General features: G+C 40.8%; 1 protein-coding gene across 1 annotated transcript; it reads right to left on the bottom strand.

The window, feature by feature from the left end:
- Nucleotides 1-130: 130 nt before the first annotated feature.
- opn3 (opsin 3) lies at nucleotides 131-20,479 on the bottom strand. Its single transcript, XM_072436251.1, has 4 exons — nucleotides 20,000-20,479; nucleotides 8,411-8,730; nucleotides 4,531-4,785; nucleotides 131-445 (listed from the first exon to the last, which is right to left on the bottom strand). The coding sequence occupies exons 1-4, from the start codon at nucleotides 20,316-20,318 to the stop codon at nucleotides 173-175; spliced, it is 1,167 nt and encodes a 388-aa protein (XP_072292352.1). The 5' UTR covers nucleotides 20,319-20,479; the 3' UTR covers nucleotides 131-172.
- Between the last annotated feature and the right edge of the window lie 3,970 nt (nucleotides 20,480-24,449).

The raw sequence follows: 24,449 nt of genomic DNA, 5'->3' as shown, positions 1-24,449 counted from the left end.
TCATTCAAACCTACTTGGACGACTGAATGATTACACAGATACATTGAAAGCTTTTACCATGACATTTAAAGTTGTTTTTATTCAATGCATTTGTCTGTTCAATCACAGTATTATCATTTGTGACATTGCGGTAGTAAAAAGAGAGTTCACAAAGACATGGTTCAGGGCGGAGTCACAGTGGCCGCACCTGGATGACGTCGACCTGGGACTCGCTGGCCCTTTTGGAGGAGACGCCCAGGTGCTGGAGGTTATCGGCGGTTATGATGAAGACTATGGAGGACGAGTTAAAAGTCACCCTCTTTTTGGGTCTGTCCCGCCCGCTGCAGCTGCCCGGCACGAAGATGGGCCGAATGGGGCGCTCCACGGGGGCCAGGGGGCGTTCTTTCAACCCGTGCTGGAGCCACGAGAGGCGGGAGCACAGCAGCTGCAGGAAACAGCGACGGAACTGAGGAGGAAAACGGATGAAGACTGGTGTTTAGACAAGTCAAGGGCAACTGAACCCTGACAAATGACCATCAAATGTGTAAATAACCGCTCAATGTCCAGAGTTCACCCCGTCGCAGACATAAAACTACACACATTGATGGAAAAACGGACAATTGATTATTTTAATAGTCAAAGCGAGCCATTCGACGTCATAGAAAGAAGATGTTTCACCGAGAGGAACTGTCCACTGTGGTTTGAACACTAATTGACACATCATTTCCCCCGTAGCGGTTGAGGTTGAGAGAAGGATAAAACGCAGCCGTGTGTGAGAAGTCATTGATTTGTTTGTCACATTATACAGAGTCCAGTGAAGAGGAAAAGAAACCCAAACCACAGCAGAGCAAAGACCCATACTGTCTATCAAAGCAGTGCGATTGTCGTCCATAAAATCTGTTTTTGTCTATTTCTGGACATTATGAGTAATTGTAATGACTGAAATTGCATATATTTTAGTCAACTGCAATTATGTCTAAAAGTAAAAACTAAACGTAAATGAATAAAAGGGACAAGTGGAATTTAAGAGCCTCAAACCAGACTGTAATTAAAACCCATTTCCCATGAAGCAATGACACACAATTTATCATATCATATACCAGTATATATAATTAAGCTGACTAAAATACAGTGACATGTTTTATTAAGAATACAAGACTTAAATATGATTTCAGTCAAAGTCAAAAGTGGTTGTTTCACACTGTGGAGGAGCCGGAGCTGCAGTGGACTGTTGTCAGCTCTTGCATCTGCTCATTTCTCACAGTTTTGTTTAACAGGATATTATCAGGAAACATCCAATTAGCAGCTCTTTAGACCCTTTAACAAGTGCAGTGTGGCCACAAGAGTGATAGTTCCATGACGTGGGGATGGAACGTTTTATTTAGACAGCAAATGATTTCATAGTTTCAGCGTTCAGGCAACTGGAGCAAACCTGATTTAACCCGTTATAAAAGTCTAGATTTAGACCTATTTCTCATTTAGTCCTTAGTTTAGTCTTATACAACTTGTTTCTTTTAGACCAAATTTAGTCTTGGTTAGTTAGTTTAGCTTCAACTTCTTTAGACCAGGTTTAGTTCTAGATTAGTGCTGGTTTACACATGGTTTAGTCCTGGATTAGTGTTGGTTTACACATGGTTTAGTCCTGGATTAGTGCTGGTTTACACATGGTTTAGTCCTGGATTAGTGCTGGTTTACACATGGTTTAGTCCTGGATTAGTGTTGGTTTACACATGGTTTAGTCCTGGATTAGTGTTGGTTTACACATGGTTTAGTCCTGGATTAGTGCTGGTTTACACATGGTTTAGTCCTGGATTAGTGTTGGTTTACACATGGTTTAGTCCTGGATTAGTGTTGGTTTACACATGGTTTAGTCCTGGATTAGTGCTGGTTTACACATGGTTTAGTCCTGGATTAGTGCTGGTTTACACATGGTTTAGTCCTGGATTAGTGTTGGTTTACACATGGTTTAGTCCTGGATTAGTGTTGGTTTACACATGGTTTAGTCCTGTATTAGTGTTGGTTTACACATGGTTTATTCCTGGATTAGTGCTGGTTTACACATGGTTTAGTCTTGGATTAGTGCTGGTTTACACATGGTTTAGTCCTGGATTAGTGCTGGTTTACACATGGTTTAGTCCTGGATTAGTGTTGGTTTACACATGGTTTAGTCCTGGATTAGTGCTGGTTTACACATGGTTTAGTCCTGGATAAGTGTTGGTTTACACATGGTTTAGTCCTGGATTAGTGCTGGTTTACACATGGTTTAGTCCTGGATTAGTGCTGGTTTACACATGGTTTAGTCCTGGATTAGTGCTGGTTTACACATGGTTTAGTCCTGGATTAGTGTTGGTTTACACATGGTTTAGTCCTGGATTAGTGCTGGTTTACACATGGTTTAGTCCTGGATTAGTGCTGGTTTACACATGGTTTAGTCCTGGATTAATGCTGGTTTACATATGGTTTAGTCCTGGATTAGTGCTGGTTTACACATGGTTTAGTCCTGGATTAGTGCTGGTTTACACATGGTTTAGTCTTGGATTAGTGCTGGTTTACACATGGTTTAGTCCTGGATTAGTGCTGGTTTACACATGGTTTAGTCCTGGATTAGTGTTGGTTTACACATGGTTTAGTCCTGGATTAGTGTTGGTTTACACATGGTTTAGTCCTGGATTAGTGCTGGTTTACACATGGTTTAGTCCTGGATTAGTGCTGGTTTACACATGGTTTAGTCCTGGATTAGTGTTGGTTTACACATGGTTTAGTCCTGGATTAATGCTGGTTTACACATGGTTTAGTCCTGGATTAGTGTTGGTTTACACATGGTTTAGTCCTGGATTAGTGTTGGTTTACACATGGTTTAGTCCTGGATTAGTGTTGGTTTACACAGGGTTTAGTCCTGGATTAGTGCTGGTTTACACATGGTTTAGTCCTGGATTAGTGTTGGTTTACACATGGTTTAGTCCTGGATTAGTGTTGGTTTACACATGGTTTAGTACTGGATTAGTGTTGGTTTACACATGGTTTAGTCCTGGATTAGTGCTGGTTTACACATGGTTTAGTCCTGGATTAGGACTGGTTTACACATGGTTTAGTCCTGGATTAGTGTTGGTTTACACATGGTTAAATCATGGATTAGTGCTGGTTTACACATGGTTTAGTCCTGGATTAGTGTTGGTTTACACATGGTTTAGTCCTGGATTAGTGCTGGTTTACACATGGTTTAGTCCTGGATTAGTGTTGGTTTACACATGGTTTAGTCCTGGATTAGTGTTGGTTTACACATGGTTTAGTCCTGGATTAGTGTTGGTTTACACATGGTTTAGTCCTGGATTAGTGCTGGTTTACACATGGTTTAGTCCTGGATTAGTGTTGGTATACACATGGTTTAGTCCTGGATTAGTGGTGGTTTACACATGGTTTAGTCCTGGATTAGTGTTGGTTTACACATGGTTTAGTCCTGTATTAGTGCTGGTTTACACATGGTTAAGTCCTGGATTAGTGCTGGTTTACACATGGTTTAGTCCTGGATTAGTGTTGGTTTACACATGGTTTAGTCCTGGATTAGTGTTGGTTTACACATGGTTTAGTCCTGGATTAGTGTTGGTTTACACATGGTTTAGTCCTGGATTAGTGCTGGTTTACACATGGTTTAGTCCTGGATTAGTGTTGGTTTACACATGGTTTAGTCCTAGATTAGTGCTGGTTTACACATGGTTTAGTCCTGGATTAGTGCTGGTTTACACATGGTTTAGTCCTGGATTAGTGTTGGTTTACACATGGTTTAGTCCTGGATTAGTGCTGGTTTACACATGGTTTAGTCCTGGATTAGTGTTGGTTTACACATGGTTTAGTCCTGGATTAGTGCTGGTTTACACATGGTTTAGTCCTGAATTAGTGTTGGTTTACACATGGTTTAGTCCTGGATTAGTGCTGGTTTACACATGGTTTAGTCTTGGATTAGTGCTGGTTTACACATGGTTTAGTCCTGGATTAGTGTTGGTTTACACATGGTTTAGTCCTGGATTAGTGCTGGTTTACACATGGTTTAGTCCGGGATTAGTGTTGGTTTACACATGGTTTAGTCCTGGATTAGTGCTGGTTTACACATGGTTTAGTCCTGGATTAGTGCTGGTTTACATATGGTTTAGTCCTGGATTAGTGTTGGTTTACACATGGTTTAGTCCTGGATTAGTGCTGATTTACACATAGTTTAGTCCTGGATTAGTGTTGGTTTACACATGGTTTAGTCCTGGAGTAGTGTTGGTTTACACATGGTTTAGTCCTGGATAAGTGTTGGTTTACACATGGTTTAGTCCTGGATTAGTGTTGGTTTACACATGGTTTAGTCCTGGATTAGTGCTGGTTTACACATGGTTTAGTCCTGGATTAGTGTTGGTTTACACATGGTTTAGTCCTGGATTAGTGCTGGTTTGTGCCCTTGTTTAACCTTTTGTAAGTCCCACTTTAGACTTATTTATTTACACATTTATGAATGAGTGGTACTAAACAAACACAGAAAACCCGATGGTAATAGTGAAAAACGCCCTTCACCTTCCTGCTCATGAAGCCGTAGATGAGCGGGTTGTAGGCCGTGCTGGACTTGGCGAAGAACGATGGGATGATGGCCGCCGTGGGTGAGACCATGTTCCTGTGACGGCTGAAGGCTTCGAGCATCGAGACGACTGCGTACGGAGTCCAGCAGATCAGGAAGCAGCCGATCATCAGGAGGAACATCACCGCCACCTTCTTCTCGTAACGCAGGATTTTAATGATCTGAACCGTTTGCAGGTCCTCGATCGAGCGCAGCTGGAAAACACAGGGAAAAACCATCAATGATAGAAAAAGAACGGTTCCCAGCAGCATCTACGCTTTGTAACGGATAGTAGAATGTATTTACTGGTATATTGCAGCTTTTTATACATGATATTTTCTTCTTTTAATTATATTTATGTCCAAAATAATCTACAAACTATGAGTGATACAATCTAAGGCTACAACTAATGAATACAAATTGTAAGCATTTCTGGCTTTTTGAATAACGAATAATAGACTAACAAAACTAGCCTGATTTATGCAAAGTCGGTAAATAACTCAAATCGGTGAATGACTGAGTTGAATAATGGCACCGCTTTCTGAAGATAATGTGGGAGACAAAAAACATTTTGTTCATTTATACTGTCAAAGAAGATGTTAAACTTTGTGTCTGTTTCTGTTTCATGTGGATAGGTCCAGTAATTACAGAGAAATTCACTTGTAAAACATGTGTAGTGTCTGGATCGATGCTTCCGTGAGGCCGTCGTGTGTAAATAAAGGACCCACGCTGACAAAACTCTGCACTAATAAGAGTTAGTTTAATACTGAAATTGCCGTGTCAGATTACAGGACACCAAATGGCCTGGGTGCTCCTCGGATCGAAGGAAGATCCCGTTTCTGGGCGTGTGGTGGCTACTTATACCATCCTCACACAAAGACCTCTAGATCATACCTTTGACAGCCATGATGTCATACATGGAACATTTTAACCAATGGAAGACCAAATGTAAAGAATATCCATATTTGTGTAGAACCAGGGGAGAAGAGCTCTCCCCTGTAGTAACGGAGACATGGGTACCAGCAGCCCTGGGACAGCACATCTTGTTTAGACACACACACACACACACACGCACACACACGCACACACACACACACGCACTCACGCACGCACACACACACACACGCACACACACACACACACACACACACACACACACACACATTCCTAAAAGCCAGGCAAAGAAAGAGGCCTAACCTTACATGGGCCTAGTTTAATACACTTCAGATTATTTTCTGGAAATGTTTGAATGTGCACCAGTCCTGCCATGTGACAGCTGTTTTTCCTGAGAATACAATAATAATTATTTAAAAAAAACAGAATGGACATAATTTATTATATTTTTAACATGGTCATTATGTGTATGAATGTGCTGCAGTGTGACATCTGCACAAGTAAAAATATTGTATCTAAAATTGCAAATGTATTTGAAGCAAAAATGTACACGTCGCATCGCAGGACAGAAAAAAGACATTACACCCCAAACGTCACGTACACAATATCTAGAACGTAAATACTATGTAGTACAATAACTACTACTGCAAATAGGCCAATGTTATATAAGTTAATCCCTGGCGAAATGACCAAAGGGGACGCTCTTACATTACATAACAATCTAAATGGGAACTTTACATCCTGTTCTTAGCTACTATTTAGAACAATAATCCATTTTACTTTTGTTTTTCTAACATTTTTCAGGTCACTCAAAGACGCTTTATAAAACACAATGAATCAAACAACTATAGAAAAGATAAAAAAACAGTGAATAACATGAGAAAATGAATTATCACTCATTATTTACTATTGCATTTATAATACAAAAACACATGTAAACTAGAACTGAACAGCTGCAATTCATATTTTTAAAAAAAAAAATCAAGATTAAATTCACAGCGCATAAAAGACTATTTAAACACATATCAAACAGAAAACGTTGTTGATTATAGAGGTCTAAATTACAGGTTTAGCAGGTTTTACACAGAATATAGGAGGAACAAGGGCTACAAACACATTGAGGCCTTTGTAATCATCTAATTGCGAACACTTATTCCGACGTGATTACTACATTCACAGCCCTCTAATAGGGTTGTTTCTTTTTAATTTGCTTGCAGATTTCCTTTGAAAACCGTGTTGACGCTTCTGTTACTTTCTGCTCATTTAAACCATGATTAAAAGCGAACATGAAGCTGTGAATTCCCCAGAGACAGTTTCCTGCAGCTGCCTCAGAGTCTCACCCAGCTGTGGTTTACTCCGACGAGGCCAACGTCCGTTTACTGTGCGAATCTCAACATGAGACGAGATGTTCTTCACGCTCAAATCCCCCCACCTGAGCCCAGAGTATTACGGCTATGTGCAGATCTTTGCACCTCAAGAAATACTAAGGACTTCATTGTATTTACGACGTGTATTTATTTCTTTATTGACCTTTATGTGCTGAGGTCCTGTCTGGTCCTTGTTTGAGCCCACTTTGAGTCAGTTAGTTGTAGTTTTAGCTTAGTTTACATCCTATAAATCACTTTTTGAGGAGTCCTGGCCCCAGATGGGAAACCTTTGTCCATGTTTTTTTGTGGTAGGGGAAAGCACAGACATTGGGAGAACATGCAAACTCCACCTTCTTCAACATCGATATGTGTCGTGATCAAGCAATGCAACAGTTTAATATCTCTGGTCACAAAAGGTTAAAAGGCGTAATAATCCGACAAAATCACTAGTTTATGTTTTGATTTGGACATTAAATGTAGTTTCAGTTTGTTTTTTCTAATATAGTGTACATATTTTCCCCCAAAATCCCCTGCCAAGGCATTCAATCTGGGAATGGGGACAAAAAAACACCAGATAATATTTTGTCCATACAAAATTTCTCTCTTGATTAGGAAAATATGCCCTTCTTGGTGTTTTCTTGCATTTTACACTTACTTTTTGAGTACCGTATTTTCAGGACTATAAGTCGCACCTTTTTTCGTAGTTTTGGCCGGTGTCCGACTTATACTTATATCTATACTTTGTTATTATTATTTTTTTATATTATTATTATATTATTAGTTATTTTCACACTTGCAACCGCATTTCAAACACCAGTGCAACTTATACATGTTTTTTCTTCTCTATTATGCATTTTTTGTCTGGTGTGACTTATAGTCTGGAAAATACGGTAATATGGTGAAGGTGAAGAGCAGTGAATTATTTCATATTTTGTCCTCACAATTACATGAACTCAGATGTTACGTCCAGACAGTCAGTCGCTTCAGTGGCACATTTTGGAGAGTTAGTCTGAGGGAAATGTTTGACGATATAAGAGGATTACACATGTCTGCAGTTTGTAAATACATTTCTGAAACAAGTAAGTCATTTAAGAAGAACTTTAAGCTATGTCTAGTTTTGCCGCAGACTGCAATGTTGACAGAGTTTGAAACCATCTGTTCAGTGATGTTTAGACAAAGATGCAAAAGGATTAAGACTTCCTGGGCTTACAGTGAACAGTTTGGAGGCTGAAGAAGTAATTAAACAAATCCTTAAACTTAAATCCTTTAATTTCTGCCTAGCTTTGTGACCTTTTTTCCTCCCAGCGTCATTGCAGCGACAGAGATAACGCTTAATTTACAAATTTTATACAGAATAAGCAAAAGTTAAAGTGAACCTATTAGGCAAATTCGACTTTTTAATGTTTTTCCTTCATTAACGTCTGTATTGTCCTGCATTTGAGTGCTCTGATAAGTCTCGAAATCTAATCCCCGCCCACAGTAATCCCCTGTAGTGACTGTGCTTGTTTAAAAAGAGTGTTTTTTAAATATTTCCTTTACATTTTCTCCTCCTCTACACTGAAAAACAAAATATCCCTACCATTTTCACAGTGTAGAGGATGTTGCCGTAGCAGTAGATCATGATGCCCACGGGCACAAAGAAGCAGGCGAGGAGGAAGAGCAGGATGAAGGAGGCGTCGTTGGGGTCTTTGGAGGCCCAGTCCAGGGAGCAGCCGAGCCGGTGCACCTCCAGCTTGTAGCGGTTCCACCCGATCAGAGGGGCCCCGGTCCAGGCCAGAGAGTAGAGCCAGATGTGTCCCAGGGCCCTCCACGCCCACGGGAAGTCCACCACCTGCGCGTGCACCACCCGGATGTAGCGCTCATAGGCCAGAGCAGCCAGCGTCATGATGGACACGATACCTGCCGGGGCGGAGCACAAGACCCTTTTATTTGTTTTGTTATTAAACGTGAACATGTTCTTGAGAAACTTTACTTTGGCATCTTTTCTCACATTGAAAAACACTCGTAACTTTCTATCAGTCAAGCGTTCCCTCACTAAGATTGGTTTTAGCACTCCATCTACTGGCAGCAAAGGGAATTACAATAGGGAATAAATAAAAGCTAGCTTGCTCCGACATGCAACAGTAAACACGCAGTTGTAATGAATGTGGTTTGAGACAGAAATGTTCAGAACAAGTCCAGTGAGCCCATGGTTTATGGGCTTAAAGACCTCCAGATCTTAACACTATAAGTCAAAAATCTGGAACCAAGTGTTTCCCAGGCTCAGAGAATAAGCGGAGAAGAGAAGAACATAAACAGGATTAATTGAATGTGCAAAATACAACTCCATTCATGTTTTTGAAGAGGGAACAATAATATTATAAAATTGTTGAATTATCAAAACACAGTAACATATAATTCTTGTATCCTTCAAATACTGATAAGGGAATTATATGTTAGAGTGTTTTGGACATAATTATCACGTTTCTCGGGCATTGCTGCTTCATGATGTGTCATGGCAGAACAGACTGTTTGCAGCACTGCAGAGGATGACTGTCTAAACATGGAGGATTACTAAATCAAGTGTGAATGAAACAAATAGTCACATTAAACAGCGCGTTTATAGCACTTGACATCAGTTAATCATGAAGTCAAAGAGGCTATATTTGTCAGAAAAGACAGTCCCTCTCTAAACAGAAATGGCAGCCTAAGATACAATCTGTTGAAAATTTTAAAGCACTTTTTCAACTTCCCATACCTAAATCCTCAGAAAAGCAATAGGGTTGATCAGAGTATGCTAATAAGAGTTAGATGGTCTGTAGAGGCGTGAATAATTAGGCAAAATACGACACAGGTGACAGTTCACAGTTTAGAGAATTTCAATACTAAAAAGGTGGGACTTTCCTGGTTAAATAAAGGTCAATAAATAACTAGATAATTTGCAATGGCTGAAGCTATTGCTGGAGTGTCTGCGTCTCTCCCTCTCCCTCTCTCTCCTCTCTCTCCTCCCTCTACTCTCTCTCTCTCTCATCTCTCTCCTCCCTCTACTCCCTCGAATAAAGCCTAAAGAATTCCGCAGACACTCATAATGCCCCATTTATTTCACTGGGGAAAAAGTACTAATACCTTTGCAAATTCTGCACAAAGTACACTTTGTTCAAATGTCAAAAGTAATAGCACACGTACTACTGTGAAAGCGATCATAATGAGGTACATATAACATGTTGAAATCGGTCGAAGCGTTAAGGAGTTGAAACTGGCAAAATGGAAAATCACGGAAAATATAATAATAAAAATGCGTGACATCACTCAAAAAACAAGAACATAATATATAGTGTCATCACGCAGACACTCAATTAACAGACTTAACGAACAACATAAACTCCTGTGATCTAGTTTGTGTTAGTTTTCAGTTAGATATAAGACAGTGACTTTCCAGTTCTCTGTCAGAGGAATTGGAGAAGAGATATGGATGACTTCACTCTTAAAACTTTTGTCCAGCTGACATAATTTCATTTTCTTTTCATTGGTTTATATTTAAAAGGCTTCAGAAACAGCTTTAATTGGGGGTCAGTTTAGGCAGATGTATTAGGAAAGATCAGCTGGAGTGATCAGTGAACAGAGCATTCTGGATGACCACTTCCTGTCATCAAGAGGAGGATGGTGATGAATCAGACTGAAAGGGAACAAGCCTCAAGATGTCGAAAGGAAATATCATTATTGTTAAAAGCATAAAAGTTTGAAGAATATTATACCTTCAAAATCAAATCTTGCTAAGCGCCTAAAAGCCTCTGTGCCATGATGATATCTCTTGTCTTCTTCCTCTCTCTGACAGTACAGTTTTTATTCAGCAGCAGTAAAAATAAACTTCTTTGAAGCTTTTTTGCTTCCTCGCGGTGTTGTGGGAGTTTGCTGCAGACATGAGCTCAGAGTCGAGGGACTAAAGTCTTCTCTTACGGCGTAAAACCATCTCTTTGTCTGAAATACTTGTGTTCAGACAATAAGGGAAGGATCAGACCGAGCGATAGGAGCAGAGCTGAAGCTGCGGCTGACACACTGACACATATTTCATTATTAAAAAGACCTGAAAAAGAACTTTGTGTTGTGTCTGTGGCGAGTTAAAAACAAGGAAAAACAGGTAAGGATAAGTTGAAAAACTTGTTATGAATATATAAAGAATTTCATAGATTTTCTTCATGTTTTGTTCATATTTCATCAGACGGAATATAAATAAACAAACCCAGTAAAATTGTCCAATCTACAACTAAAGATTTTCTATTTTTTTATTTAATCCCCTTCGATGCATAGTTTTATACGGGACATTGTCATTTCAATGTCTGTTTTATCCAAATGCATTTTTCTCCCACAGAGACATAAAGATTAAAGTAGCACCTACCAAACTTTACAGAAGGATTTATTGATATCTAATTTCAAGCATGATTTAGTAAAGTTAATACCAGAAATGAAAAAATCCCCTTTATCCAATATGTCAACAAAATGAAGCAAGAAATGTAATGTTTTTAGATTTATGTCCAAGTAGGTGCATTTTTTGTAATTGTACAAATAAAATGTCTTCTTAAAACATTACTTAAAAAAAAAAAAAAAATGTATTCTCCTGTTTTGTTCTTGAACTGAGCATTGCAACACTGTAATTTCCCCAATGTGGGACAAGAAAGGTTATTTTCTATTATCTAATACATGGTAAAACGTGTAAGTCTTTTTTAACCAATAAGTAAACTACAGAAGAAGTTTCTACTTACATATAAATGTAAGATCCTTATTCACCTGGAGGGCCTTGCATTAGATATATCTGTCACTGTTCACACTCTTCACATTCTGTACATTCATCTGAGATTCACACACGTTCTTCTTCTTCTTCTTCTTCTTCTTCTTCTTCTTCTTCTTCTTCTTCTTCTTCTTCTTCTTCTTCTTCTTCTTCTTCTTCTTCTTCTTCTTCTTCTTCTTCTTCTTCTTCTTCTTCTTCTTCTTCTTCTTCTTCTTCTTCTTTTTTTTAAATATTTAAACCTAAAAAATGGCCAAACTGAGATAAAATCTGTAAATGTTTGTAGAAAAATGTAATCATCTTAACATTGTTTTGGTAAAATGAGCACCTGCCATGGACTGGAAGGTTGGACAACTGTCTGTACTGATTATGAAACAGGCACCAACAATTTTTATTTTTATTCATTTTTTCTCTTAATGCAGTAATTGCTACTCTCACAAATTATATCTGCCTCTAAGTCATAGTATTCCCATTACCAGAAGTGGATATAGAGTTGTTTTATTTCATCAATTCAAGTATTTAAAATGTGTATTTATACAATCAATGTAAAATATTCACTTTTAGACATAAAAAAAGACACAAAAACATGTTAAATAGCGCCGGCCGCCACTGAGTATATGGCAGACAGAATTAATGGGCAGCCTTTTCACTACCTGTAAGTTGAGAACATATACTGAAGTACATAATTGTCTTGTGCCCAGTAAGTCCTCGGGGTGGCCTAGTTCTGTCGTAACCCTATTGAAAACATACATTAGTGCCTCACCCACAGCGAGCAGCCTTTATGAAGCTTTACACAGCCATCTCTATTAGACACATCACAGCCCGGGCTTTTAGTCATCATCGATTTACAAAGGAACAGCTCCACTTTCAGAACCCCTGGACAGGCTCACTTTGCACTCCGCGCTCCAGCAGCTTGTGTTTCGTCAGAAGAACGTGATGATAACAACCCAACCCTCCGCAGAGATGACACATTGTTGCAAAGAGCAGAGTTACTCTGGTCAGAGAGAGCTGCAGGGACATTTGTAGACCTCGCAAATACATTTGTCCTCTGCATTTGACCCATCCTTCAATGCCGCAGGAGTAGATTTTGTGTCTTCTACCCGTGCCTGGGTGCGTGGTTTGTCTGGGGTGTCCTACCAGTAAAGTTTGGTACTCCTAGCCATTTCCCTGAGGATATATTGTTACATTAATGTTTATTCATTTAGCCCAAAATTAAGCAGATTAACCAACATTCTCAGGGCATAAAAAAAACGGACAACGGATCCAGAGCATCTTTCACAGCAGCGAAAAACTCAGTGGGGGTGAAAACTCAGTGGGAAAAAGGGAAACCAGTGAAGGAGAGATCCTGCTCCTGTGGACTAAACTAGGATGAACAGGCTGTAGATGTTTTTAGGCCTGAACCAGGACTAAACCAAGATTAAACTAGACTGAACAAGGACTGAACAAGGACTGAACAAGGACTGAACCAGGACTGAACCAGGACTGAACCAGGACTGAACCAGGACTGAACCAGGACTGAACCAGGACTGAACCAGGACTTAACCAGAACTGAACTAGGACTGAACCAGGACTGAACCAGGACTGAACCAGAACTGAACAAGGACTGAACCAGGACTGAACCAAGACTGAACCAGAACTGAACAAGGACTGAACCAGGACTGAACCAGGACTGGACCAGAACTGAACAAGGACTGAACCAGGACTGAACCAAGACTGAACCAGAACTGAACAAGGACTGAACCAGGACTGAACCAGGACTTAACCAGAACTGAACAAGGACTGAACAAGGACTGAACAAGAACTGAACAAGGACTGAACCAGGACTGAACCAGGACTGAACCAGGACAGAACCAGGACTGAACCAGGACTGAACCAGGACTTAACCAGAACTGAACAAGGACTGAACCAGGACTGAACCAGGACTTAATCAGGACTGAACCAGAACTGAACCAGGACTGAATCAGGACTGAACCAGGAACCAGGACTGAACCAGGACTTAACCAAGACTTAATCAGGACTGAACCAGGACTGAACCAGGACTTAACCAGGACTGAACCAGGAACCAGGACTGAACCAGGACGGTACCAGGACTGAACCAAGACTTAATCAGGACTGAACCAGGACTGAACCAGGAACTAGGACTGAACCAGGACTAAACCAGGACCGAACCAGGACTTAATCAGGACTGAACTAGGACTGAAACAGGAACCAGGACTGAACCAGGACTGAACCAGGACTGAACCAGGACTGAAACAGGACTGAACCAGGACTTAACAAGGACTGAACCAGGACAGAACCAGGACTGAACCAGGACTGAACCAGGAACCAGGACTGAACCAGGACTGAACCAGGACTTAACCAGGACTGAACCAGGACAGAACCAGGACTGAACCAGGACTGAACCAGGACTGAACCAGGACTGAACCAGGACTTAACCAGGACTGAACCAGGACAGAACCAGGACTGAACCAGGACTGGACCAGGACTGAACCAGGACTGAACCAGGAACCAGGACTGAACCAGGACTGAACCAGGACTGAACCAGAACTGAACCAGGACTGAACTAGGACAGAACCAGGACTGAACCAGGACTGGACTAGGACTGGACCCAGACCAAATCAGAACGGACAGACTGCAGCTGGCCCAGGACTGACGTACATCCGTTTGCAGAGTTCAAGGCTTTAAACAGAGCGACAAGAGGGTTCCACATCCAAATTATATCATCATTATTCTGTATTTGATTTGACATTTTTCATTTACGAAACAACTACCACAACTGCCACCCTAACCCACAGGTTCGACATTATAGAAAAGAAAGATTTACATTTTTTACGGTGACATAGAGACGTATACGTTCAAGAAGAGATCTGCTATATCTGTACACCAGACTGTTATTGTTATCATTATGAACACTCCCCCTCACAGCCTGAATGTCATGGCAAGAACAGAGAGAGTGACAGACAGACGAGCAGCGCAGTGTGAGGCTCCCGTGTAATTGGACTCTGCTTTATCTCCAGATTATCACCTCCCATGAGCGTGTGCGTGTGCGTGTGTGTGTGTGTGTGTGTGTCTGTTTGCATGAGCGCTGGAGCTAAAGCAGCAGGGGAGCTCAAAACCACAGCTTTCAATGTAATTTCACAAAAGCAGACTGCTCTTCACTCGATACAGATTTATAACGTGTAATTTTGTTCACAGCACTTTATGGTCAGAAGAGATTTATTATTAGTTTTATAACAATCCAAAAATCAATTGTGCTTTTACGGGGAGTATTAATCGTTCTCTTTTCGGCACCAACGAACTCTCAGACATCTTCTAATATTGGGGTAAAATCAAGTCAAAAGTGTTTACATGTAGTTGTATGTGTACATTTCTGACGAGTGCGTGTCGTGTGTGACTGCATAGGAGATTGACCTATACATTTCATGATGTGCAGGAACTGAATATTTATTAAAATCACTTAATACACGTTGTGTTTCAAGATATTATGACTGGTGTCAATTGTTTCAAGCTATATAATTGTCTATAGAGTAAAATCTCTTGAAAGAAGTGACAATTTCTTACTCCACTGACAGATAATGTATTTTATTTACTTAAAACTGTAGGAAAAAAAGTGAACTGCCTTAAATCAAACAAAAAAATACTACAACAACTTGTATATAAATACAATACATCCAAACTTGTCAAAACCGTGTTCTTTATTATAAACTACACCTTACCCTTAATAAAGCATGAACAAAGACCTAATTCAGTGAACAACTACTTTCTATTTAATGATTCAGGCTTGATAAAAAGGTTAAGAGCTATTAATTAAGTAGTTACTAAGCCTGAATAATAAACTATTTCATCCTTTATTATTGCTATTAAAAGTGTTATTAAAGTGTCACCGCAAAACTACTGTAATCAACTCTAGGCTATATCAAATGTTTTGTTTTAATAGCTTTCTGACCTTTTAATTGTCACTTAATTTAAATAGGACATGTTCTGAGTCAGAGACAAAGGTGGCGTATAATAAAGCCAAAAGGGCAGCAGCAGATGAGCACAGACAGAGGCGATGGCACAGGCCGGAGCTGGAGGGCCGGGCTAATGAGCTCGTTATGTCCTTCTCGACACAAACGCTCACAATCACAATCGTCCCACAATTAGAGCACAATCACCTCCACAAAAAGAGCAGGTTGAGTCTGAAGGAGGTGAAGAGCATGCGTGACTTATATCTGAAATAACAAAGCAATGTATGTGCATGAATGGAATAAAGTCATTCAGGATAGATCAGTGTTTGCTTTTGTCGAACTCTCTCAGGATGTTTATCGATGTAGAAAAATCTATGTGAAGCACCACTGCGTAACTTTCTAGAAGTGGCACGTCGCCTTGATTAGAATTAGAACGTTAAAACCACCAATGATTAAGGACTGGACCAAAAATTATGCCAACTCCCTGTGTCTTCTTTTATGTTGAATTGTGTTTTTGCCACCACCTTTGCACCCCAGCAGCAGTCTCATTTTCATTTTCTTTCAGGTTTTTAGTTTCACCAACACCGGTGTCTAGCCTCTGGGGGGTTCCCGTCATATCCTGCTCTGCACCTCCTGCAGTGGGGCTTTAATGCATTGGTCTTATGTGTGCTTCACTGGATGCTCAAATGTCCTCTCCAATTTAGTGCATTATTCATTCACTCCATACTCAATAGCCACAGCTGTCTTGCCAATTTGCGGCATCGACCTCGCCGACCACCAACAGTCACTCACACTGGGTTTACAACGAATTTGTTTCCGGGAATTCCATAGTCATTCAAATCAGTGTGTGCTGTTACACTGAGCTCAGAGAGAGTCCACGAGGAGTCTGTTTTTCACGGACAACGCAGAAATCTGACGTTTTCAGCTAATTATTGGACTAGTACTTCTCTATATTTTCTTGTGAAACCACATGATCTTGCACCATGTTTGGGTCGAATAAGAATGACAGAATATGTACTGGCACCACCCTGTGCTGAGTGTAAACGAGAGTCACACCACATTCAAGGTGAGAGAAGTGTCTGGACCAAGGACACAGTGACAGTTTGCTGACACTAGAGCCATTGCTGCACCCCCACTCTGGAATTCTGATATTCCCAGTGGTCTCACCTCCAAATACCAACCACGGCCCAACCTTCTTAGATCTCAGACAAGATCAGGCTATCTCAAAGTTTGCCTTTATTATTATGAATATTCTTGCCAGTCAAACACAAAAGCTGTGACGGTCCTCCATATAGTGAGTCCAGACCAACTAAAGATCTGGATTGGGTCCCCGGGCGCTGCACAGAGGTCGCCCACTGCCCCTGTCCTGAAAGCTCGTCCCGTGAGATGAGACAAATTATCCGAACACTTTGGGAGTAAAAAGTGTAACCTTAACTATGACCTTTATAATTTAAATGTAGACACCGAAATGACATATAACAGAGCATTATTAGAGCAACATTTTACAATACCATAGATACATACAACAGAGTCCTGCCGGGGCAAGAAATTATACTCTTTAGACAGATTACAATATGATTTATACATTCAATTGCGTGATGCTTTGCTAAATACTGTATGAAAGCATGATTTTTATTGCTTAAGTTCTCTGTTTGGACAACACTGTGTATTGCTAATGTCAGAATGTGTGTTTTGCGAGGCATTTGACTTTTCTCAGTTCAGTTTTGGAAGTATATGCCCCTATATTCCAGGATACTAAAGTTAGCATAAGCCCTCAACATAATATATATATCATGTTCGCCCTGATATATATATATACACTCCTGAAGACCTTCTACGACTCTGTGGTGGCATCAGCCCTCCTGTACGGTGTGGCCTGCTGGAGCAGCAGCATCACAGAGAGGGAGAGGAAGAGGCTGGACAGAGTCATCAAGAAGTCCAGCTCCGTCCTGGGCTGTGCTCTGGACTCGGTGCAGGAGGTGGGGGACAGAAGGGTCCTGGCTAGATTCACATCTATGCTGGACCATGAGTGTCACCCCCTGCAGGACACTCTCTCCGCTCTGGAGAGCAGCTTCAGTGAGAGACTGATCCACCCTCGCTGTGTGAAGGAGAGGTTTTGTAGGTCTTTCCTTCTGCTGCTGTCAGACTTTATAACAAAAACTGTTAGTACTGAACACTCGCAATACTGACCTAACCATGTGCAATTCCTTCATATGTGCAATTACTGTGGAATTCATGTGCAATCCATGTGCCGCCGTGAAACATATTCATGTGCAATTACTGTCGTGATCACATGCAATGGTATTTATGTATTTATTTATTTGTCTATGGGAGTTTTTGTTTTTAGGAGATCTTCTACTGAAAGTGTTTTTCAGACTTCCTATAAGTGATCTGTTCTTCTGTATCTATCTCTGTATCTACCTGCGCTGCACCAATGAAATTTCCCCATGTGGGACAATAAAGGAATATCTTATCTTATCTTAGCTTATCTTATCTTATCTTATATAAAACTTTCTTCAATCATCTACCTGGTCCAAACTTCTTATAACCCAAAATGTACCAAGTCCCAACCATTACACACAACATGTTTTGCCATTAGAATTATAGTTATTATTCTTACAAACACCGAAACCACAAAATCTAATGCTGCAACGTCACCACAAGAGGCTGCTCAAAACTACACAGGTTTTACAGATCGAGTTCAAAATTGCTCTGATGTGAACAAATGACAGAGCGGAGGGAACAATGTTGGACAAACAAAAGTGAAACCTTCCCCTTTTCATGTTCCAAAGTTTCAAATTCAACTCTGAAGCGCACAGCCTGTGATTCCACTACATCAAAGTGGAATCATTGTTTGTTTGTACTAAAAAAGTGATGAGGAATGATTCAATTTTCAACTCCACAATTCTTTCGCATTATTCAGACTAAGCTATTTTTAGAGACGTAATATAATAGTGTCTTTTATGTTGCCTAAAAGTTCAAAAAAGTTATATATAAGTAATATAGCTGAATACCTGTTTACATTTGTTTGTGGTTCATCAACTCTTATCATAAATGCTAACAAAATAGCTTAAAACCACATACAGTTTTAAGCTATTTTGTTAATGACAGTATTTTTTGGAGATTTGTTGATACCTTTTCTACTATTTTGGAAAAAGTGTCAATTTAAACACAAGTGAACGTTGTCTAAAACCTTTAATGTCAGATGAGAAACATGACCTTTTGAAAATATTCAACAATGCAGTGTTTGACATGCAAATAACCTTTATTGAGAGGAATGGACAATGCCGCTTTTATCCTGATTAAAGTTGATGGATCATTTGACCTTGGGCCAATAGCACGGCTTGGCTGGAATAAAACGGCCGCACTCGATGGAGGGGCAAAGGGAAAAACACAGGGAAAACACAGGAAAACACCACAATTGTTGATTTGAGACACGCAAAAGTAGAATATTAAGTACATTTATGGGATTATTTAAAAAGAGATGAACAAAAAGAGCACAAAATGGAACCGTGAGCTTTCAAATCAAGTGATATTTTTGCACGTTTGGGTTTAATTTAGTTTATTGTGCGAGACTTGAACCTCAACCAGCTCATTGTACCGTGTTGGATTATTACAATAAACGTCTTACACAATTTATGTCTTATCAAAATACACTCACATATAAACGCATTGCAACACCACGGGCCATTTCATTTCAAAGGACAAAAAATGTATTAGGATTATGATCAAATACAATGTTTTGATGCTACTGTGAATATTTAACTTTTAGGATCTTGTGCAAAAACGATTACAGTGAAATACAGCATCTTCATCAGTGAAAAAAGGCAGAAATAACAAGTATTCCAGCCTCCTCCCTTCATGAGTCTCCTTTCTGCTGTGGTCAATACAAATCCTTAATCCTTAAAATCATTTATACAAAAATTTGGTCAACTTTAAGACACCATTGACCGATTAATCACAGACACAGAAAACGCCTGCCGTGATCCTCTTAATAGACACAATACATAAATACTAGGCTAGAGTGACAATATAATAGTGCTGAAGGTGAAAACACCCCAGGTAATACTAAATTGTGTCCTTTTTGGTTTTGGCCTTGGTTAGTTTGCTTGTGAGTTGTTGATATCTAATTCAAAGCTTCATTTTTTCAAATTCCTACTGAATAATAAGATCAGGTTTACTCTAAATACTAAATAATCCTCACTCTGTACATTCTTCTGAATCTAATATGTCAACTATATTAAACAAACCTGGCTTAATTCATTTTTCCAGATTTAAATGTGCCAAAAAAATTCAATTTTGCTCATTTTGACACAGAAAATGTTATGAACATGATTCCTCCCTTAAATGTAAGTAAACACAGAAGTTACAAATGGCCCAGCTCTAAATGTAAGATATTTTCTGCTCACCTGGAGCGTCTGAATTTAAAACAAATATAAATATACCGTTTCTTTCTTACCAAACAAACTGTTGCTGAATCCGTCCCAGACGCACGTCGCGTGGCTCCATATCCACCCGCCTTTGACGCACGCGATGAAGGTGAAGTTCACGCCCGTGACCGACACCAGAAAATCGCTCAGGCTGATGTTGACCAGGAGCAGATTCGTGGGTGTGCGCAGCTTTTTAAACTTGCAAAACAGAATAATCACCACCACGTTGTTGCAGAAGCCGAAAACGCCAATAGTCCCGATGGTCAACGCCAGAACTTTGTACGTCCCTTGCGCAAAAAGTGTGTTGTCGCTGCTTCTCTCTGCCCTGGTGTCGTTCAGTGGAGACATGTCGTGCGTAAAAAGTTGGTTTGGAGCATCGTGCAGGGGAAGAGTGCGTCCCTGCGGCTGGATCCAGGCAGACTGAGGAGACGCGCTGCGGCCGGCTCAGTGCGCCTCATCCACGGACGCGCGTCTCTCGCTGTCTCCGCTGCGCGACCTATGAGCGTTCATTCAAGCGCAAGGCAGGAGGGAGGGGGGGAGGGAGGGAGGGAGGGAGGGAGGGAGACAAGGAGGGAGAGACAAGGAGGGAGAGGGGGAGAGACAAGGAGGGAGAGAGAGAGACAAGGAGGGAGAGAGGGAGAGAGACAAGGAGGGAGGAGGGAGAGAGAGAGACAAGGAGGGAGAGACAAGGAGGGAGAGAGGGAGAGACAAGGAGGGAGGAGTGAGGAGGGAAAGAGACAAGGAGGGAGAGAGAGAGAGAGAGAGAGAGAGAGAAGGAGGGAGAGAGAGACAAGGAGGGAGAGAGAGAGAGACAAGGAGGGAGAGAGACAAGGAGGGAGAGAGAGAGAGAGAGAGAGAAGGAGGGAGAGAGAGAGAGAGACAAGGAGGGAGAGAGAGACAAGGAGGGAGAGAGAGAGACAAGGAGGGAGAGAGAGAGAGAGACAAGGAGGGAGAGAGACAAGGAGGGAGAGAGAGAGAGACAAGGAGGGAGGAGGGAGAGAGACAAGGAGGGAGGAGGGAGAGAGAGAGACAAGGAGGGAGAGACAAGGAGGGAGAGAGAGAGGGACAAGGAGGGAGAGAGAGAGACAAGGAGGGAGGAGTGAGAGAGGGAGAGAGACAAGGAGGGAGGAGGGAGAGAGAGAGACAAGGAGGGAGAAACAAGGAGGGAGAGAGGGAGAGACAAGGAGGGAGGAGTGAGGAGGGAAAGAGACAAGGAGGGAGAGAGAGAGAGAGAGAGAGAGAAGGAGGGAGAGAGAGACAATGAGGGAGAGAGAGAGAGACAAGGAGGGAGAGAGAGAGAGACAAGGAGGGAGAGAGAGAGACAAGGAGGGAGGAGGGAGAGACAAGGAGGGAGGAGTGAGGAGGGAGAGAGACAAGGAGGGAGAAAGACAAGGAGGGAGAGAGAGAGAGAGAGAGAGAGAGAGAGAGAGAGAGAGAGAGAGAGAGAGAGAAGGAGGGAGGAGTGAGAGAGGAGGAGAGAGAAGGATGGAGGAGGGAGGTAGAGATGTGAGAAGTGGGTCAGAGCAGATTGATTCACAAATAGACGCACTTTTGACACAAATCTTTACCACGACGATTTGGTTCATGCAATAACTGAAGTCACGGTTATTTGAACTATTTATGTTGTTTAATATCTATTTACTTTTCTGTTAAATCTACAAACTATTTATTTATGCATTTGTTTGTTTAAATTTCCCCTAAAACGCAGGTCTAAAATGAGCCCAGTTCAAACCACAGGCTGGACTCATTATGAGGGGAAGAGGCTGATTTAAATCACACTACACTTCATGGGGTAAATAAGCCAATATCACTAATATTAGTTTTAAGAGCTTGTAATAAGTAAAAAAAACAAAAGTAAAGAAACATTTTTACAGTGTGTTTTGAGTAGAAATGTATTAGCTTGTTTTTTCTTTTGTGTCACCAAAGTGGCCCCGCGGGAAGCAAATAAAGCAAAAACAAACTCAGAATGTTTGATTTGACTGAACATAAGTGAGTCAAATGCAGCTTTCCTTTCAGCACCTGCACAGCATTGTTAGAATTATTTCACCTGCAAGGACCACGACCCCAGCTACGATGCAAAGTGTTCATCGGCAGGCGAGAAACATGAACAACACAATGTACAGAAATGGATGCCGTGTTGGGGCTCTGTGGGCTCCCGGGCCTCCATACCACCATCAAGGAGATAAAGTTACATTTTTAGAACAATTAAAAAGAGGGAGGGGCACAACATCATGAACACAGGTGTATAATCTGGATGCTTAAATAGTGTAGCCGCAGAAAGGGGCGTGGTCCTGCTCCCGAACTTAAGATGCCAAACCTATCTTCATTTAATGGCCACTCAAACCATTTTTTGGGTGCAGCGTTGAAAAGAAAGCTCGTATTAACTGATCACATACATTAAAGAGGTATAAGAGTAGAATATAATAGTCCAGGGCTATATATGTTCTTATGGCAGAGAGGACGAAACTCTATTACACTAGTTTGTAAATACTGGAAAGAAAAACAGATCCAGGTCATAGGCGTAAAAATAAAGCTTACCATTGTAGATCAATATTGTAGTTTTCAATAAAAAAAATAATCAATTTGCTATATAAAAAGATGGAACAACATTGTTTTTCTAAATGACAAATGTATTTGTTAAACCATCATGATCTTGACAAACAACAGTGGACAGCCCTGACGTCCACAGACCCATGAGGTGTATATATGTCACTCTGATCGTGGGCTGAGCGGTGATGGAGCCGCTCTGAATCTTGGTCTTCTCTGTCTGACAAAACCGTCCTCTTTGTGCAGCCGGGGACATTGTGAGACACTTGTATGAGGTCTGTTTGCTCCTCCGTCGCAGATTTGTCCACAGTAAAAGGTCATTGTGTGTGTAAACATTTGTCTGACCTGGTTTTTGATGCCGACAGCCGGTTTAAACAAATACCATCCACTAACTAATGGAAATTCATTCAGATGTTTCTATTTAGGCTCCTCTGCTTGACTGTTTCATAGTATTTATGTTTTTTAGAGACCAGCAGGTGACAGGCCCAGGCTCAGTTACAGGTCAGATCTGTGGAGAGGCAACCTCACTCACCACAGCAATCTATGTTTTTCAAGGTGTTTTTGAGCAATAAAACATCTGCAATTGAATAAATACAAGATATATAGATATAATAGATAAATGTGAAGTGATCAAATCCTCATGCAGACAAGCAGAACCCTCCAGTTATGCTCAATTAAGACAGATTTCAATCAAAAATGTGCAATGCAATATTTCTTTAACCTTTAAAATGTAGCTGTGCAGATGAGTTTACATTTTTCTGTATTTATTCATTTTTGTAAACCATCAGCTAAAAAATAACTCTCAAGCACGTTGTGACGCACATATTTTCAGTCAAATCAAACATTCCAGGAAGAGTCAGTTTCTTCCCCAAACGTACAAATGAATAAAAACGAGCCCATAATAAACCTTCTCATTTCCACAGGCCTCGTATGAGCGTTCTGTCTGGACCGTTTCACTTGATATGAAAGCCCCTAAATCACATGTTTAATGATGTTGGCTTCATTAAAAACTCATCTCATCTTCACAAAGAGCCCTGCCATTTGTTTATACTCCAAAGGAACAGCTTCCGTTTTAATTGGTCAATATAACATTTAACTTTTGTGTATTACATCCACATTGATGTTTTAAAAGTAAAATGTCCAACGCACAAAACGACATCACTTGCCCTGGAGGTGCACAGCAGGATATGATAGGAATCTTCCCCTCGGAGGCCTATTGACAGTGGTGGTGGTGAAAAGGAGACTAAACTCTGTAAAGGTGGTGCTGGTGTGGAGGAGGTCTGTGCGGGCTGAACTGCTGAATGAGCCAGCGGTGATTGGCAGCTGCTGATCATAACAGAGCAGGGAGGTGAAGGTTGTGCAGGTGGATGAATCGCCGCTGTGGCTTTGCAGATGAAAGCTTTTCGGATCCTGAAGTGAAAAGAAGGCCCTTTTTGTGACAGTTTTTCTCACAAAGCGGGACCATTACATCATCAGACCTTCAGTAATATTTAATGCGCTTTCTTTCTTCAAGGTGAATTCTAAGTGTCAGGTCAGTGGAGCAATTTGCACTTAAATACACGGTAGAAATGACAAAACCAAGCTCTATAGTCATCCAAGTTTCAAGACCGGGTATTTGTGGACTTTGGAGTCTCTTTAGATCAAAACTGGGATTTAGAATGTCCAAAATATAAGATCAAGAGCCAAGTAGCATAGATCAGAAGTACTGTATATAGCTTCTTTTAACTTTTTTATCTGCACCCTTTCCACACATTTCATAAAAACTTGATATAAGACCTGCGCAATTCAGAAAAACTATGAGGCAAATGCTGCACAAGCAGTGTCAGTCTGCCTGTCTTCATCAACGCTAATGAAGCTATATTTCAAAGGTATTTCAAGTTTAAAGGCTTATTTTTCATGGCATGTTTTGAAAAGTAGGTCACCTCAGATACT

The sequence above is a fragment of the Eucyclogobius newberryi genome, unplaced genomic scaffold (genome assembly GCF_026437365.1).
Source record: "Eucyclogobius newberryi isolate DKJ021-1_F unplaced genomic scaffold, fEucNew1.0.hap1 SCAF_8, whole genome shotgun sequence".
Lineage (NCBI taxonomy): Eukaryota > Metazoa > Chordata > Actinopteri > Gobiiformes > Gobiidae > Eucyclogobius > Eucyclogobius newberryi.
The sequence above is the reverse complement of the archived record's forward strand: the minus strand, read 5'-3'. Positions and strand labels throughout refer to the sequence as shown.